General features: G+C 51.8%; 7 protein-coding genes across 7 annotated transcripts; 5 read left to right on the forward strand and 2 right to left on the reverse strand.

The window, feature by feature from the left end:
* Positions 1 to 1,137: 1,137 nt before the first annotated feature.
* N7443_006222 (isocitrate lyase/PEP mutase family protein) lies at positions 1,138 to 2,256 on the forward strand (the record flags this gene model as incomplete). The annotated part of the gene is made up of 3 exons (XM_056886278.1): positions 1,138 to 1,347; positions 1,406 to 1,553; positions 1,634 to 2,256. The coding sequence occupies 3 exons, from the start codon at positions 1,138 to 1,140 to the stop codon at positions 2,254 to 2,256; spliced, it is 981 nt and encodes a 326-aa protein (XP_056741726.1).
* A 1,018-nt stretch (positions 2,257 to 3,274) lies between these two features.
* N7443_006223 (inositol oxygenase) lies at positions 3,275 to 4,246 on the forward strand (the record flags this gene model as incomplete). Its single annotated transcript, XM_056886279.1, has 1 exon — positions 3,275 to 4,246. One exon carries the CDS (start codon positions 3,275 to 3,277, stop codon positions 4,244 to 4,246), a length of 972 nt encoding a protein of 323 aa, XP_056741727.1.
* A 618-nt stretch (positions 4,247 to 4,864) lies between these two features.
* Positions 4,865 to 6,148, reverse strand: N7443_006224 (uncharacterized protein; the record flags this gene model as incomplete). Its single annotated transcript, XM_056886280.1, has 1 exon — positions 4,865 to 6,148. One exon carries the CDS (start codon positions 6,146 to 6,148, stop codon positions 4,865 to 4,867), a length of 1,284 nt encoding a protein of 427 aa, XP_056741728.1.
* Positions 6,149 to 8,145: 1,997 nt separating this feature from the next.
* On the forward strand, positions 8,146 to 10,414 carry N7443_006225 (pseudouridine synthase PUS7; the record flags this gene model as incomplete). Its single annotated transcript, XM_056886281.1, has 2 exons — positions 8,146 to 8,426; positions 8,476 to 10,414. The coding sequence occupies 2 exons, from the start codon at positions 8,146 to 8,148 to the stop codon at positions 10,412 to 10,414; spliced, it is 2,220 nt and encodes a 739-aa protein (XP_056741729.1).
* A 1,162-nt stretch (positions 10,415 to 11,576) lies between these two features.
* N7443_006226 (uncharacterized protein) lies at positions 11,577 to 12,392 on the forward strand (the record flags this gene model as incomplete). Its single annotated transcript, XM_056886282.1, has 1 exon — positions 11,577 to 12,392. The coding sequence occupies one exon, from the start codon at positions 11,577 to 11,579 to the stop codon at positions 12,390 to 12,392; it is 816 nt and encodes a 271-aa protein (XP_056741730.1).
* Positions 12,393 to 12,771: 379 nt separating this feature from the next.
* Positions 12,772 to 13,931, forward strand: N7443_006227 (SDR family oxidoreductase; the record flags this gene model as incomplete). The annotated part of the gene is made up of 5 exons (XM_056886283.1): positions 12,772 to 12,826; positions 12,875 to 13,133; positions 13,190 to 13,353; positions 13,402 to 13,601; positions 13,656 to 13,931. The coding sequence occupies 5 exons, from the start codon at positions 12,772 to 12,774 to the stop codon at positions 13,929 to 13,931; spliced, it is 954 nt and encodes a 317-aa protein (XP_056741731.1).
* A 220-nt stretch (positions 13,932 to 14,151) lies between these two features.
* N7443_006228 (uncharacterized protein) lies at positions 14,152 to 15,203 on the reverse strand (the record flags this gene model as incomplete). Its single annotated transcript, XM_056886284.1, has 2 exons — positions 14,152 to 14,883; positions 14,943 to 15,203. The coding sequence occupies 2 exons, from the start codon at positions 15,201 to 15,203 to the stop codon at positions 14,152 to 14,154; spliced, it is 993 nt and encodes a 330-aa protein (XP_056741732.1).
* Between the last annotated feature and the right edge of the window lie 1,116 nt (positions 15,204 to 16,319).

Genomic DNA, 16,319 nt, shown 5'->3' on the forward strand with positions numbered 1-16,319 from the left:
GTGCACTTCATATCGGTCATTGATAGTCCGGGCCGTGACCTATGCCTCGAGCGCTGATATTAGACTTGGATGCTGCGCCGAGGACGCCAAGCTGTGCTCGGGAGGAATAGTCCTTGATGACGAGCTTCTCGGCGGCGCGACTCTTGCCCTGGGATCCACCAACGGGAGGCGTGCGACTATGCGTGCCAGGGAGCTAGGTCTACCATGCTGAATAGATACCGTCTATTCTTCGCTTCAATTTTCTTGTCTGAGCAACGTGTAGTATCTCCTTATGGCCTATTGATTACACCTCTTGAGTATTCGCGTAAGATAGCTAGCTCGACACGTCCTAGGGCCTAGTTCAAAAATTGCACCCACCTGAACAGCCTCTTCTAGTCCGTTGATCTCCCGGAGGTGAATTGCGGAGGTTCTTGGCGAATCAGAGTTTGAGGAGACAGTCTTCGGCCAAGCCGAGCGGTTTTCTTCAAACAAAATCCCCTTCTTCGGACCAATATATGGTCCTGCATATGCAAGTGAGATTGCAAGAATACGTCCCACGAGCACACCCGGCCCACACTTATGTCTTGAAGAGACGTCGGGATGAGATTTATTGTTTATCTGATTATCTCAGAACTCCGCGCATGGAGTCATACTACATTGAGCGATATTAATTGATCGGTCTACCAAGTTCGATATTACAGCCACCAATTTGTTGCATAGCTCATGATTCTTGCACAATCTGGCGATTCGTGTGACTGATTTGATCACCTTTTCTGAATCTCGTGGGATTGTTGTAGATGATCCGTATTCCCCAGTGGGTCTGTTGGGGGGTAGCGTGGTCATCCGGACTGTTAAGGTCGGATCAGTACGACCTCAGTTGAAGATAACACAATAAGTTATGTCTTGGCAGAGGGCGAGATGTTGCATTTCCAAGACACCAAGACCTCTCGCCTCTCATCCGAGTCTTCTGGCCCATCATGAATAGGTGTTATTGGTGTCAATCGCATATTTGTTTCCCAGGTGGTATCGGAGCAAATTCCGTCGGAAGCAGAGCCAGAGATATAAATTTCCTCCTTTCGCTCCCGAGTGAAAGAACGTGTCACACAGCTCAGCCACATCCACGAAGTCATACTCTTCACACACTTCATCAATTCAATCATGACTATCACCATCACTGTTGAGAAAGATGGTTACTACGAGGTAAACGGGACGCGCCATGAGCCTACCGTCTCTCTTTATGTCATCCCCGCTGCCTCTAAGCTGCGTCGAATGCTTAGAGACACAAAGGACTTGATCGTGTGTCCAGGCGTCTACGATGGCCTCTCCGCACGAGTCGCCATGGAATTGGGCTTCAAGGGTCTTTACATGGTAGGAGAACCAGTGCCGGTCTGTCTACTCGACGTGTTCAATGCTCACAAAAAAGCAGACCGGCGCCGGCACAACCGCTTCCCGGTTGGGGATGGCGGATCTGGGCTTGGCTCAACTCCACGACATGAGGACCAATGCCGAGATGATCGCAAATCTCGATCCATTTGGGCCTCCATTGATTGCGGACATGGACCATGGCTACGGAGGTGAGGGCAGCAAGCACCTATAGATAGGAGGGATCAAAGAATGCATCGATAATGCGGGAACTGACTTCTGCTACCTACAGGACCTCTTATGGTATCTAAATCCGTCCAGCAGTACATACAGGCAGGAGTGGCTGGCTTCCATATCGAAGACCAGGTTCAAAACAAGCGCTGTGGCCACCTTGCCGGCAAGAAGGTGGTCAGTCTCGATGAGTACATGACGCGAATTCGAGCCGCCAAGCTCACCAAGGACCGGTTGCACTCGGACATTGTTCTCATTGCACGGACTGATGCTCTCCAGCAGCACGGCTACGAGGAATGCATTCGTCGTTTGAAAGCAGCCAGAGAGGTTGGAGCTGATGTTGGTCTTCTGGAGGGATTCACTTCGAAGGAGCAAGCCCGCCAGGCGGTTCAAGACTTGGCCCCCTGGCCTCTGCTCCTCAACATGGTGGAGAACGGGGCCAGCCCAGTGATTACGACCCAGGAAGCGGAGGATATGGGATTCCGGATTATGATCTTCTCATTTGCATCGCTGGCTTCAGCTTATCTAGGCATTCGGTCGGCGTTGATGCACCTAAAGACAGAAGGTGTTGTTGGAACTCCAGAGGGGCTTGGACCGCGGAAACTGTTCGAGGTCTGCGGTCTTATGGACTCTATGAAGGTGGACACGGAGGCCGGAGGTGATGGCTTCGCCGACGGCGTTTGACAACATTTGAATCTTGAATTACCTCATTTGGCTAAGTAGCGGAGATTTTGGAAGTTTGCCCATGTTCACATCATGGTAGTCCGCCATGATATATCTGTTCGCGGTGAATCACAAATGTACGCAAATTGCAATTAAACAACATCCCTCAAACTCCACTCAGCCGTACCTTGGTAATAAGTTTGTGAGATAACATCTTGGAATGTAGAATTAGTGTTAGGAAAGCCTCATCTCAAGTGTTCTAGTTATGTCTTGGGGACATGCTCCACGATCACCTAAGCGGTTTGGCCGCGGATCAGGTGGTTCTCCACGTCCACCCCTCGATCGTCATATTACATGATTCCGAGGTTATCAAATTCTGTTCGGATACTCCGGTGTCCTGAGCCTGGAGCCCAGAATCCTAAGTCCAGATTTCTAAGCTCTAAGCTTCGGAGATCGTTCCTGTCAACTGGTCGGCAACGGAGTACACAATGCCCCTCGGTGACGTGGTTCGGCGACCGTTACTAAGTTGAGAAATAACATACTGTAGGAGGACCCGAGGATAACCAATGGAATACACGAAAACAAGGCATCAGTCAGCATCGGGAACTGAAATCCACGTCTGGTCGATTCCTTTTTCGTGTTCTTTTCTATTTCTGGCGGTTCGGCGCCGCTTGACATCATTGCAGTCTCTGATTCGATGCTGGGGTCCCTTCTAGTGGAGACGTTGGTAGGGCTTCGAATTTCGGATTCTGGTATCCGTGATGTTGCCCTCAGGATGGCTCTACCCGCAAGAAATCATGGAGGATCGTAGGCAATCCCTTGGGGAAATGGTCTGTCCATCAAGACAACTTTCCCCGCTTTGCATCACTCGATATCGGAAATCTAGACGCGATTCGCTCCCCCCGCGGTGACCGGTATTTATATAGGCATCTACACTCGCTCGAATTTCGTTCATCAGTCATTTCTGTACAGACTTTGCAATCTCATCTTCTCTTCTATTGACTCCACAATTTTTTGGCTTCCATCTCATACATTCAAAATGGCACCCGTTGCCATCGCTGAGACACCGGTCCCCGTCTTCAACAAGAAGCGGGATGGCCAGGCCTTGGAAGAGATGTCCGATGCCATCGATGAGGTCAACGTCCTCAAGGCCAACATGAAGAAGGAGCAGCAGCAGCAGCAGCATGAGAAGGACCTCTATGAGGCGTCCGAGTTCGACAAGAACAAGGACAAGTCTGGCTTCCGCCAGTACGAGAACGCCTGCGACCGCGTCAAGAACTTCTACCAGGAGCAGCACACCAAACAGACTGTCGCCTATAACCTCAAGGCCCGTCACGATTTCCACAACAAGACCCGTGCCGAGATGACCATCTGGGAGGCCATGGAGAAGCTCAACACTCTTATCGACGAGTCCGACCCAGACACCAGCCTCTCCCAGATCGAGCACCTGCTGCAGTCCGCCGAGGCCATCCGCCGTGATGGCAAGCCCCGTTGGATGCAGCTGACCGGTCTCATCCACGACCTGGGCAAGCTCCTTTTCTTCTTCGACGCCGAGGGCCAGTGGGACGTGGTCGGCGACACCTTCCCTGTGGGTTGCGGCTTCGACGAGCGTATCATCTACGGCCGCGACTCATTCAAGCAGAATGAGGACTATGGCCACTCCATCTACGATACCAAATTTGGCATATACAGCCCCGGCTGCGGTCTTGACAAGGTTATGCTCTCCTGGGGCCACGACGAGTACCTCTACCACATCGCCAAGGAGCAGTCCACTCTACCCGACGAGGCTCTCGCCATGATCCGGTACCACTCCTTCTACCCCTGGCACAACGCCGGTGCCTATCACGAGCTCATGGATGCGCACGACAAGGAGATGCTCCGTGCCGTCAAGGCCTTCAACCCCTACGACCTATACAGCAAGAGCGACGGCATCCCCAGCGCGGAGGAGCTGAAGCCTTACTACATGGAGCTCATCAACGAGTACTTCCCTGCCAAGGTTATCCGTTGGTGAATTGCTTCGAAAATACATTGATCTAGATTTGCGTTCTTTGCCCCGATTTTATGAGATTCCCATTTTGTGCTTTTGGTCATGACCAAGCGATCATAACTCTTGACGATACGAATAAATTACCCAGATAGACTGGATTTGCTACCCGTACAAGATTTCATCAACATAGATCTGTGGATCGAATAATTTTAGTACCACACTCGCCTGTCAATCCTGGATAACGGCAACGAGTTTTGGCGTGGCGTTCGATCCTGCCGACCGGTTCGACGGACAAGAGAAGGGGTGCAAGTAGAGGCATCAATTGTGATAGCACGGTTCTATCAAAGCAAATAAAGATTTTACATCTAGATAAAGATTAAAGTGTATTGTGTCTGAAGCTAAGAAGTACAACAAAACCCCAAAACATTCCGCATGCGGCTAAACATTGGACACCAATCATGAAGAATATCAATCAAACATAAGACATCAGCGTTGGGGACATCAGTGGGTCATTGTCAACGCCTGAACAGCGTGTCCGAGGGCAATGACAAAATATAGAAAACGACCGACCCAGTCGGCAAGGTCAGTGAAACAAAGGGATGTCTTCTCATCGAGAAGGCGAAAAGAATAGAAGTTGTTAGATTACCAGGCCTGGTCAGCGCGAACCATCTGGCCGAAACGGCATGACATGCCGGCCGCAACGGAGCCCATGTAGATAGGCTTGCCGTTGGAGCACATGGCCCAGGAGAAGCCGTCGGGGGAGCACATGATCTCACCGTCGTGGCAAGACCAGCTGCCAACGTAGTTGTTGAAGGCGTTGTTAGTGGTGGCCTCGGTAGAAGCGACACGGGGGTCAGCGGAGGGGGTACCGAAGGCGGACGCGATCTTGGACATGGATTGACTGTCCTTGTCGCTGCGAGTAGTGTTGGGCTTCTTGTGCTCGTTGTTGGTCTGCTTGGAAGCCTCGGTGTCCTTGTTGTCCGTGCTGTTCTTGGTGCCCTTGGCGCTGGAGTCAGAGGAACCAGAGGCAGAGGAATTGGAGGAAGTGGAGTTGGAGGCAGAGGTGCTGGAGCTGGAGTCGCTGGCAGCGAGGAAAGGAGCGTTGCCAGAGCACTTGTAGCCCTTGCCGGATGCCTCACCAACAACGTTGTCACCGGGCTTGGGGAAGTTGACAGCCTCACCCTCAATGGTTACGCACTTGCCCTCCTGGTCAACGTTGGCGACGAAGAGATCGGGAAGGCTGTCGAAGCTGGCGACCTTGCTCTGTGTCTCCATCCACGCCACATCACGCTGCTCCTTGGGCTGGGCATTGGGGTGAGCTGCGTGCTCCATGGGAGGGTGGTTGACATGAGCCTCGTGGGCGTGCTCCATTTGTTGCATGTGATGGACCTTTTTGCCCTCTGCCTTGGAATGAGCAGGGGCCACAGCGGGCACTTGCTTGCCCTTGGAGTCACCACCGATGGTCACGAAAGCGCAATTCATGTACATCTCACGGTTGCCGACCTTGTTGAACCAGGTCCAGGCGAGCAGAGCCTCGCCGCTGGGGGCATCGGTGGGAACGGTGAAATTGTATTTCTTGTCGATGGGGCAGTTACCTAGCATAGACTCGATGACTTTGAAGGTCTTGCCCTGGTCATATGTAAGGGCGATCTGGCAGGAGCCGCCATCATGAGTCGCACTGCCCTCAAGCTCCATCTCGTACTCCTGGCCTTGGGCGTAAGTGGCCTGCGATTCGAACTTGTCTTTGGCATAGCCCTTGCAAGGGTAGTCGCTACCGGATGACTGCAAAGGGTTGGTGTAAGAATAGTCCTTTTGGCTGTCGGAATCCTTGTTCAACGGACTGCGGATGGGGTAGGGCTTGGACATCTGCATGTGCGCAGAGGCCGAGGTGGCCAATACGCCAGCGATGAAAGCGATACCCTTCATATTGAATAGATAATATCTGTTATGGGTCAGAAGTCTGCCGTAGCGGCCCAATATAACTTGCAATAAACTTACAGTTTTAAGAGGAGAAGGTATCAAAGGTCAACACTCTGTCGCAAGCACTTAACCACCAGGGTAATCTCTTGACTTAAAGGAACAGACGGCTGGGTAAGAAAACTCTGGGCTTGATGGATAACATCAACTATAAATATTGACGGTGGCTGTTGGCATTCTCCAGCGTTGCCCGGAGGAATGATGGATGGATGCCACCATTCTATGGAGTCCGAGTTGACAGACAAGCAATGAGCCTCGCAACGCGAAGAATGCCCGTCGCTCCTGATTAATTGGTAGACAAACCCCGCAGAACTCGTTCCAGGTCTTCTCATCATGCATGACTTATCCAGCGTTTAAACATTTTCACTACTGCCTGGCCATGATTGCATAGTTGTATATCTTAGTATCGTTTTAAATGTGGCTGGCGGCAGGTATCGTCTCTACAGGATTGACCTCGCATTCAAACTTTCAAGTACCTTAGTATGTTGGCTGTGCGCCCGCAGGGGTTCGTTGCGTACTGCAAATGTGAAAGGCACGCGAGTAAGCGCCTTCATTCCACGTCGAGATGATTCTCTGCTGGACGGAGAATTTCGCTATGATGTCAGGGTAGCCACGACGCGCCGACACAAAATATCAAGGTCTTTATACGTCAAAGCCCGAGCCTCCCCTCAGCTGGAATTTTTGGCATCCGAGAGGAGCTTCGGGTGAGAACCGGTTCGATGTTGGTAGATCGTCTCAAGGGGGAGTTTTTCCCCCTTCAACCCCTTTGCCCTACATGCCAAGAAAAATCCAATAGAATGCTGTCGCGGGTGTCTTAATTGAAGTTTGTGGTCCATGTGGTGGCCCGATGTGTTTCCAAAGGGGTAGGGTTTGTCCAGGTAGGCTCAATCCATACGGTGGTGGATATTCCCGGGTCTTCACCATGAGGTCAATCGCACCATGGAGTGGTTCTGAAGAAGCAAAGTGGTGTGCTCTGTGTACTTCCACTGCGCTAGGAATCGGCCCGAATTTTGACCTCGAAATGGTACGTATCGTCCGTGTAGAGTAGACGAGCAGGCGTCATGGTCGGGGAGAATCGCAGCCCCTCGATCGCGGCCCCTCGATCGCGAGCCTCCCAACATAACATCCTCTTTTAATCGCCAAGGTCTTGCATCACCGAGAAGCTGTCGTTGTCGTGGTCGCTCTGCCCGATCGCATCTCTTCACACTCCACGTGTCTAGGTCCAGTCATTTGCCTCGCCTTCAGCCAAAGCCGCTTTAGCATGCGCAGTATTCGTGTTGTGTGCACGGTGTCGCTCTCCTCATCCCTGCCCTGATGCGGTCATGTAGTTGGATTACCGCTGTCGCAGCCACTTTGCGAGCAGCCTTTCAGTACTTCTTGAAGACCTTCATCCCTGGCGTCTCGACAAGACGTTTCATTTGCATTGTCACCCATGCTGATCCGGTCGATTTGCGAGCGGTTCCAGGGCCATTTCAATCCTAAGATCTCGGCGGTGAACAAACCGGAGTAGCTCCATTAGATCCATTGTGGATGCACCCACGAGTCCTGCACATCCACTTCCGTCGGTGAAAACCGGTTGGATCCCTCCGTCGGTGAGTACGACGTCCTGTTATGGGTCTCGTGGACGGCCTCTAACCCTACCCCCTCGATAGCGCATATCACGCATAGGGGTTGAGAAGGGGATCTGAGTAAATGCGAGACCTGTTTGTGTTCAAGCTGATGAGATCGGAGATTGACTATGAAGAGGGTGGCGTGAGAGGTGCAACCATTCATCCTAAGATGTAGGCACGCCACGAGCGAATAGAAACGAGTTGACTTACGCCTGTGGTGGAAACAAGGGAATCCATGACACTCGGATATCAGTAGTTACCTACTCAGTGAAAGACTACACACCTGAGTTCCTCAGTAGTTGCCTGTTTACTTCTACTCGTCTTCCCAATCCGGAAATGAGGGCTAGCCCTCCCGCGCTATTCCTGATGCGAGAGCAAAACGTTCCGACTACCATGCAACTTCTCAGACTCAACTGCGCAATGGAACAACAAGAGATCGTGGAGTCTCCGCGCAAGCGGCAGAAGACTGATACCATCGCCGCGACCGATGGCGCAGAAGTGTCGCCTCAGAGTAATGCTGCAGGTCAGGATGCTCAGGCAATGAAGGAACTTGATGTCGGAATCTTGGAGCTCGTGACAGCTGACAGCGAGGGTTTCTATGGTACTTTGAAGAAGAGGTGAGTGCCAGACCGCCAACTGTATTCGACCTTGCTGATCCACCTTCAGATATACCGACTTTTTGGTCAATGAGATCCTACCCTCCGGCGAAGTCCTTCACCTCCGAACCCCTCCAACGAACGAGTCGAAGGATCAGCAAGCTCAAGTCCAAGAAGAAGAGATCCCCGCCTTGACGGAGCCTGTCGAGGAGGCCGCGCCTGCCGAGCTTAAGATTTCGGAGGAGGACAACGCGTTACTGGTGGAATACTTTGGAGCGGAGAATGTCTCCGCTATCGTGACGCTGCACAAAAAGGCCATGTCCTCGCCCAAGCTTAAACCGGGTGAGCTTCCCAAGGTCACCGTGGCCGTTTCCGATCGGGACTTGCGCACCAAGATCCACCAAGGAATCCGTCGCATCTTCAATTCGCAACTCGAGTCGAGCACCGATGGCGAAGGCTTCCTGGCCGTGTCTGCAGCTCCCAATCGCTTCAAGCGCAACGCCCAAGGTCACCGCGGGGGTGGAAAGGGCGGGAACCGTGTGAACTGGGATGAACTGGGTGGTCCGTATCTGCATTTCACAATCTACAAGGAGAACAAGGACACCATGGAGGTCTTGTCGTTCATTGCCCGGACATTGAAGATGAACCCCAAGAGCTTCCAGTTTGCTGGAACCAAGGACAGACGAGGCGCGACCGCTCAGCGCGCGTGTGTGCTCCGCGTCCAGGCAGAGCGATTGGCGGGTCTGAACAAAACTCTACGCAACGCCGTCCTCGGCGACTTTGAGTACCGTAAAGAGGGACTTGACCTGGGGGACCTCTACGGAAATGAGTTTGTCATTACTCTTCGCGATTGCGAAATCCCCGGCTTGAACAAAGCGAACCCGCAGGCGGCTGTTGCCCAGGCGAGCGAGCTTGTGGGGACCTCTTTGAAGAACCTTCACCAGCGAGGATATTTCAATTATTATGGCCTCCAGCGCTTTGGAACGTTTTCGACTCGTACAGACACCATTGGTGTCAAGATCCTGCAGGACGACTTCAAGGGAGCAGTAGACGGCATCCTACACTACCCACCTCACGTTCTCGCGGCGGCCTTGGAGGGCGAAACTTCGACGGCCCTGATCAGCACCGATGACAAGAACCGTGCTGAAGCCATCCATATCTTCCAGACTACTAGCAATGTTAACGAGGCGCTGAACAAGCTTCCCCGCAAGTTTTCCGCCGAGTCTAATGTCATCCGCCACCTGGGACGTGCCAAAAATGACTACATCGGAGCATTGCAGACGATCCCGCGCAACCTGCGCCTGATGTATGTGCATGCCTACCAGTCACTTGTGTGGAACTTCGCTGCTAGCGAGCGCTGGCGTCTTTACGGTGACAAGGTTGTTGAAGGGGATCTGGTCATTGTTCACGAGCATCGCGATAAGGAGGCGAAAAGCGAAGAGGCCGAGCCTGCTAGTACCGTTGATGCGGACGGTGAGATCATCGTCGTGCCCCAGGGCGAGGACAGTGCATACGCTGCTGAAGACGCCTTCACCCGTGCTCGTGCTTTGACAGCCGAGGAGGTTGCCAGCGGGAAGTACAACATCTTCGATGTGGTGCTGCCCCAGCCTGGCTTCGATGTTCTCTACCCGCCAAATCAGATGACCGACTTCTACCGCAACTTCATGGGTAGCGAGCAGGGTGGCGGTCTTGACCCGCTCAACATGCGCCGCAAGTGGAAGGACGCCAGCCTCAGTGGAGGTTACCGCAAACTTCTGAGCCGCATGGGCGCGGACTTCTCCTTTGACGTGAAACTCTACTCTGAAGATCTTGAGCAATTCGTGCAAACGGATCTTGACAGGCTGCAGCCGAGCAGCGAGAGCATCAAAGATGCTGGTAGTGCTGTGACTGGTGACAAGCTAGCAGTCATTCTCAAGTTCCAGCTTGGGTCTAGCCAGTATGCCACCATGGCCCTTCGTGAACTGACAAAGGGCAAGGTCAGGGAGTGGAAGCCTGAAATGACTCGGTAAAGAATAGACTCAGACGCCACGGCGGTTACTGTATATAGCTTTCGATTCAAAAAAGGGCCTGGGTGTTCGAAATAAATGGAATTGAAATGAATGATCATACTCGCATCTGTCAGCTGGGCGGGACAAGTACAAGACGCTCTGGATCCCAATATACTCGTTCCGCTTCAATCCTCTCGACTCGCTCTGCCCAACTCAAATCAACCGTTATGCCACCGGAGGCTGACGCTCACTCCAGAAAATCCAGTCCCTGAGTCAGCTCGTGGACAGCAGTTGAAGCGCGTCTCATTGCCATCCGCGTCATATAGTGGTCGCCAATCCCCCTCTTCCTCTGCGACATACGATCGATTGCAACTCTGTCCCGGGCGATACGAGTGGAAGGAAACATGGAGTCCAGCTGCGAATCTCAGGATCAGTATCACACTAAACTACTTTAAGCTTAGGGTTGACGCTGATCGTCGCGGCCCCCAAAACATGCGTGGCACGAAGCCCCAAAACGTAATTATAGAACAGCGCGCGATAGATTCTTTGAGCAGAACAAATGTCTGTAGACTGTAGGCTTTACAGCATCCGAGGGGTGGGAGTAGACAACAAGAAACCCATGCCTCGGCGCTTCGCGACATGAAATCCGACGTCCGGCGTTTCCATTGACGCCGAGTGATCTGTCGCACCAGCTTCATCCTAGGGCAGTGCAGGAGGATCCGAGCTGACGCCCGCGGCTCGTTCAACAATGGGCGACTCTCCAGGCCGTAAGCGGTGCTATCTTCTGAGGGTATCTCTCGCCCCCGCGGTTTTTGAACTTCGCAACTCCAAATCGTGGAGATATTGTAAACACCTTTTGCTTGCGAAAGACCGAGTTTACTAATGCTTTTTGCTCCCTCTTCGAGTCTTTACATTCCCGGCGCTTTCTTTCTCGGGCGTTTCGACATCTTGCATAAGACGAACGACTTCCAAGAGGTTTCATTCTCCTGTCTTTGCCATCATGTCACTCAAGCGATGGGTGATTAGAGGTAGGTCCCCCAAGACATCAGGATTTGCTGGAATCACCCGCTCATTATCTATACCTACTGCAGATGTACTAGTTCGGGCAGAAAACCCAGAAAGCTCATTAGAGATAGGAACAGAAAGCAATACACAAGGTCAAGAGGATCTAGGACAATCAGGGATGGCCGGTCAGTCTGTTTTTGAGCCGTCGTCCAGTTCGATTTTGACTTCGACTTCGGACGTGGAAGCAGGAGCCACACACACATCGTCGGAAACAGCGAATGCCGGCATACCCGCTGAAACGACAGCGACTTCCACGCCATTGACTGTTTATCAAACTTGGACCTCAATTTCGGCGTCGGCGACCACGACCACGACCGCACAGTCCGCGAACGCCGACTCCGGCGGATTGTCCAATACGACCGACTCCACCAAAACCAAGCTGGCCATTGCACTACCTATCGCAATCGTCGGTGTCCTAGCCGTCGTCGCTGTGATGTTTTTCTACATGCGCCGAAGACGCCAGCGTAATGCACCACCTTTGTACGATGTCACCATCAGCCAGAGCAAGAGCGTCTCAACGTCCGAGCTCATGGTCGTTCCCACAATTGTAACTACCGAGCCCACTCCTCGATTCTCTGCACTCAGCGTTCTTCCAAACAACCATATCCGCGATTCGAGCTCCAGCTCCCCAATAGTACGATCACCAGACGAAGCGAATATGGAGCTGGGACTTGCGGTCGCTGTTTCTATGGATCAAAGGATGAGTGCGACGGAGCAGGATCTGCATGACAGGACTCAATCTCCCCTGAATGAGAACAGCAGGTCTGTTCCGCGCTCCCCATATCCGAACCAGCGTGACGATGATGCTGTGTCTGTGGTTTCGGGATTAAATGAGCGTCGGGCCTACGAGGAGGACTTTGATGATATGTCTTCGGTGTCCTCTTTCAACGATGACAGTCCTCACGATGGCCCTCACCGGCATTCGTTCGAATGATCTACTGGCTGGGAAGCCTGAAAGATGTACATAGTCGTAGTAGGTATGATAAACCCGATGCAGCTCGTTTTGAGCACAGTAGGAGGGCGTTCTGAAAGCAAAACGTAGTTGTTCCGGTTGCCCTACCGTGAGTACTGAGTGGATGTAATCAAACAGGATCAAAAGTGAGTGATGAGTTTGATGGGACGTCAATTAAGTTAAGTTTACTAGTTAGTTAATTGGATTGTTTTGTGATTAGTAATTGCTCATAAAAGTACCAGTCCAATGCATCCGACGGGACCGAGGCACAGCCGCGGCTGTGGGGAGCTTCACCTCCGCGCTGATCGGATTAAAACCCCAACCTACCTCGACTCCTTCCATATACATACCGATAGCCACCATGCCTTTGAAGAAGTCTGATTATATGAGTGACATCTGGAAGGATGGCATCTTTGGTGAGTCTCTCCACCGAGTTGGGACGCTCAACTAACACAAATGCTCAGCAAACAAAGTCGTCTTCTGCACGGGTGGCGCGGGCACTATCTGCAGCGCTCAGGTTCGCGCACTAATTCATCTCGGGGCCAATGCCTGCATTATTGGCCGCAATGTAGAGAAGACGGAGAGTGCTGCGAAAGAGATGGCAGCCATCCGACCGGGCGCCAAGGTGATCGGCATTGGTGCTGTGGACGTCCGCAGTTTTGAGAACTTGCAGAACGCCGCAGAGCGCTGTGTCAAGGAGCTCGGTGCCATTGATTTCGTGATGTATGTTTGCCATGATAGCCCTAGAAGGTTCAGTCGAGACTAACTTTCATTCATAGCGCTGGGGCTGCAGGCAACTTCCTCGCGTCCATTGAGCAGCTTTCCGTCAATGCCTTCAAGTCGGTAATGGACATCGATGTTCTGGGATCTTATAATACACTCAAAGCTACCTTGCCATACCTGGTCGAGTCCGGAAAGAAGCACAGAATCGATTCGGAGACTCGTAAGTCAACCCTTTCACCCGAAGTATAACACAGCTAAGACCGACCAGTTGCACCCTATCCCGGGGGTACCGGTGGAAGAATCATTTTCGTTAGTGCCACTCTTCACTACCGGGGTATGCCTTTCCAGGCCCATGTGTCTGTTGCCAAGGCCGGCATCGACTCCCTCTCAAACGCTGTGGCCATCGAGTACGGCCCACGGGGCGTAACATCTAACATTGTTGCCCCTGGCCCAATCGCTCAGACTGAGGTTAGTCTATCATGATAAACAACTTGTGTGAATATCACCATCTAAATCATACAGGGCTTGGAGCGTCTGCTCCCATCTGATGCCAAAGAGGCCTACACCAAGTCGCAACCCCTGGGTCGCTTCGGACACGTCCGCGATATTGCCGATGCGACCGTGTATCTATTCTCCGATGCCGGAAGCTATGTTACTGGTGAGACTCTTGTAGTGGATGGCGCCAACTGGCGCACGTCGGGTGGCATGACATCTAACGGAAACGTTCCCTACCCCGACATCCTTCTGTCAGGAGAGGAGATTACCAATGTGACCGGCAAGAAGAAGTCCAAGCTTTAGCTTAGGCGTAGCACCGATACCCATGATGGAGTTGATCTAGAGTACTAAGATATAGCGCCTCTTAGGAAAGACAAATTGGAAAGACAAATTGGAAAGACAAATTGGAAAGACTAAGAATTTCAAATCCCAAGGTACAATTAATTCTGCCTAATTGCCCTTATGAAAAACCCTGGAATATATCTTAGAAACCTCTGTCCAGCGCTTAATCAACCACTTGCACTCAAGCAACAGGTCCAACCGCCCAAGCCCTTTTGTTCAAAAACCATTTCCGACCGCCTCTAACAACCTCAAACCCAACCTTTCTCTCCTCCGCCAACTTCCAAAGAGATTCTGTCATGAACGGCTCAAAAGCATTCTTAAAAAGTTCCTCCGGAATCTCCCCATGAAGCGCATGAACCAGCTCCCTCGCCGTCAAACTTCCGCGAGTATTCTGCTGCGTTCGATCAGCCTTCGTAAGAGCATGGTAAATCTGACTCTCACGCAGCTTCTTATGCCGAATATAGAACTTGATCGTACGCGGCAAATTGAGAATCTTGATTCCGTGTGCAGGGTACCCAGTAGCGCATTTCTGGTCGCCCATTATCTCCAAGCTTCGCATGTAGTCGCCTAGATTCTCGGAGACGCTGTACCCGTGGCCAAGGACGTTATCACCAGTGAAAAGGGCGTTCTCTTCTTCCAGAATAAAGCACATGTGGTCGTTTGCATGGCCAGGGGTGAAGAGAGCGCGGACAGTGGCGCCTTCGGTGTTGAAGATCTGGTTATTTTCTATTGGGAGTTGGTCTGGGCTTGGGCGGTTTTTGTAAATGCGAGAAGCGAGGCGGGGGTCGTAGATTATGAGATCGGGAACTCCCTCGGTATGGTCACCGTGCCAGTGGGTGAGGAGAACGTGAGATATCTCGAGGTTTTTTTCTTCGAGGAGATTGGTGATGTTTGCTGCCCAGATGGGCATGCCCTAGTTAGATAAATGAGCCCTGGAGGTAAGTCGAGCTTTGATAAGTTGGAGAGACATACCTGGCCTGTATCAATTAGAATTCGAGATCGTCCAGTTCCGATGAGGTATGTGTTGGTTCCTTGCAACTGCATCTCTCCGGGGTTCCCTCCCATAACCCGAATAACACGCTCGCTGAGGCTTTGGACATCGGCAAGAGGGGGGAGACTAGCCTCCTGTGCAGAGAGATATTCTTCCCAGACACACTGATTAATAGAGATGGGGTTGCGCGCCATATCTGGGTATCTCTCGAGTCCCTTTTGGCGGAATAGGAACAAGGACATGGATGAATACGTCTCTCGTATTAAATATAAGATAAAGCAGAAAAACAACCAGTCAATCTAGGGAGTGCGTATCCCACTGAGCTTTCAGACACCGATCCCGGCAATATTAGACAAGTCTGGGCCAAGGCCTCGGAGTCCGACATCTCAAATTATGCGACAATAAACATCTCGCCCTGCGATAAGGGCTCACAATCCTTGCAGTGACCGCCTGAAGAATAGTCAGCCCGACACAAAATTTCAGCTCGCCTAGATATGACAAGCCAGTGAGCGATGGTCTCGGGTCGACGATCCTGATTGAAACCTGGTTGCATCTCCGGATGGACAGAATAGGCGGAACGGGAAAGACGGCACGGGGTAAAACTTGACTGTTTCATATTTCGCGTATTTCGATTCGCATTTAGAATTTCCGGGCTCATGAAAGGCTACGCTAAGTTATCAACTCACGCGACAGAAGCACGAGTTTTCTTACGGCTGATTTGGATAGAGTAAGTTGCACCAGTCAGAATGTTGTTACCGAATCATGGATGGGGATGAAGTGCTTTGGGGCTTCCAGAGGGTCTACGGATTTGAGGCATTGAAGGGTTGGAAGTTATGAATCTCCGGTTGTAGGGCTTCTCGCACTCCGAACAATCCAAAAATGAAACAAAAGCAATTCCTAGGTGCGACCCGATCTGGGAGAATTGCAGTCCTGATCACAAGAATTCCCCCGAAGGATGCGCATCAGCATTATTTAAGGTAAAATTTAGACCCAGGTACGTCTCTTTCTACGGTCGTCGTTCTAGATAGATTCTTGAAATTTTGTCGAAAGAGAAAGGTCAAATAAACCGGACTCGTAATTGAGGCTTGGGCAGATGCTTCACCGCCCCGCGGCCCCGCCACAAGGCACGCGCGCGTTTCGCGACGCCTTTCAATCTCAACGTTTACCTTCTGTTTCCACACGCTTCACCTTTGATGAGCAATTTTATTAGTTTAGTCCATCTCTCTTCTTCTACTCTTCTACAGTCACCCAGCGTCTCCGCTTTTTGACCCACATCGAATTTCATCTCACATAATCCAACTTCCTGTCATTTGAGAGACACAACTGCTTGCTAGTGGTGAAAGGTGTCGGGGATTCAA

This window comes from Penicillium atrosanguineum (genome assembly GCF_028827265.1).
Source record: "Penicillium atrosanguineum strain IBT 20685 chromosome Unknown utg000004l_segment0_segment0, whole genome shotgun sequence".
In the NCBI taxonomy this organism is placed as follows: Eukaryota; Fungi; Ascomycota; class Eurotiomycetes; order Eurotiales; family Aspergillaceae; genus Penicillium; species Penicillium atrosanguineum.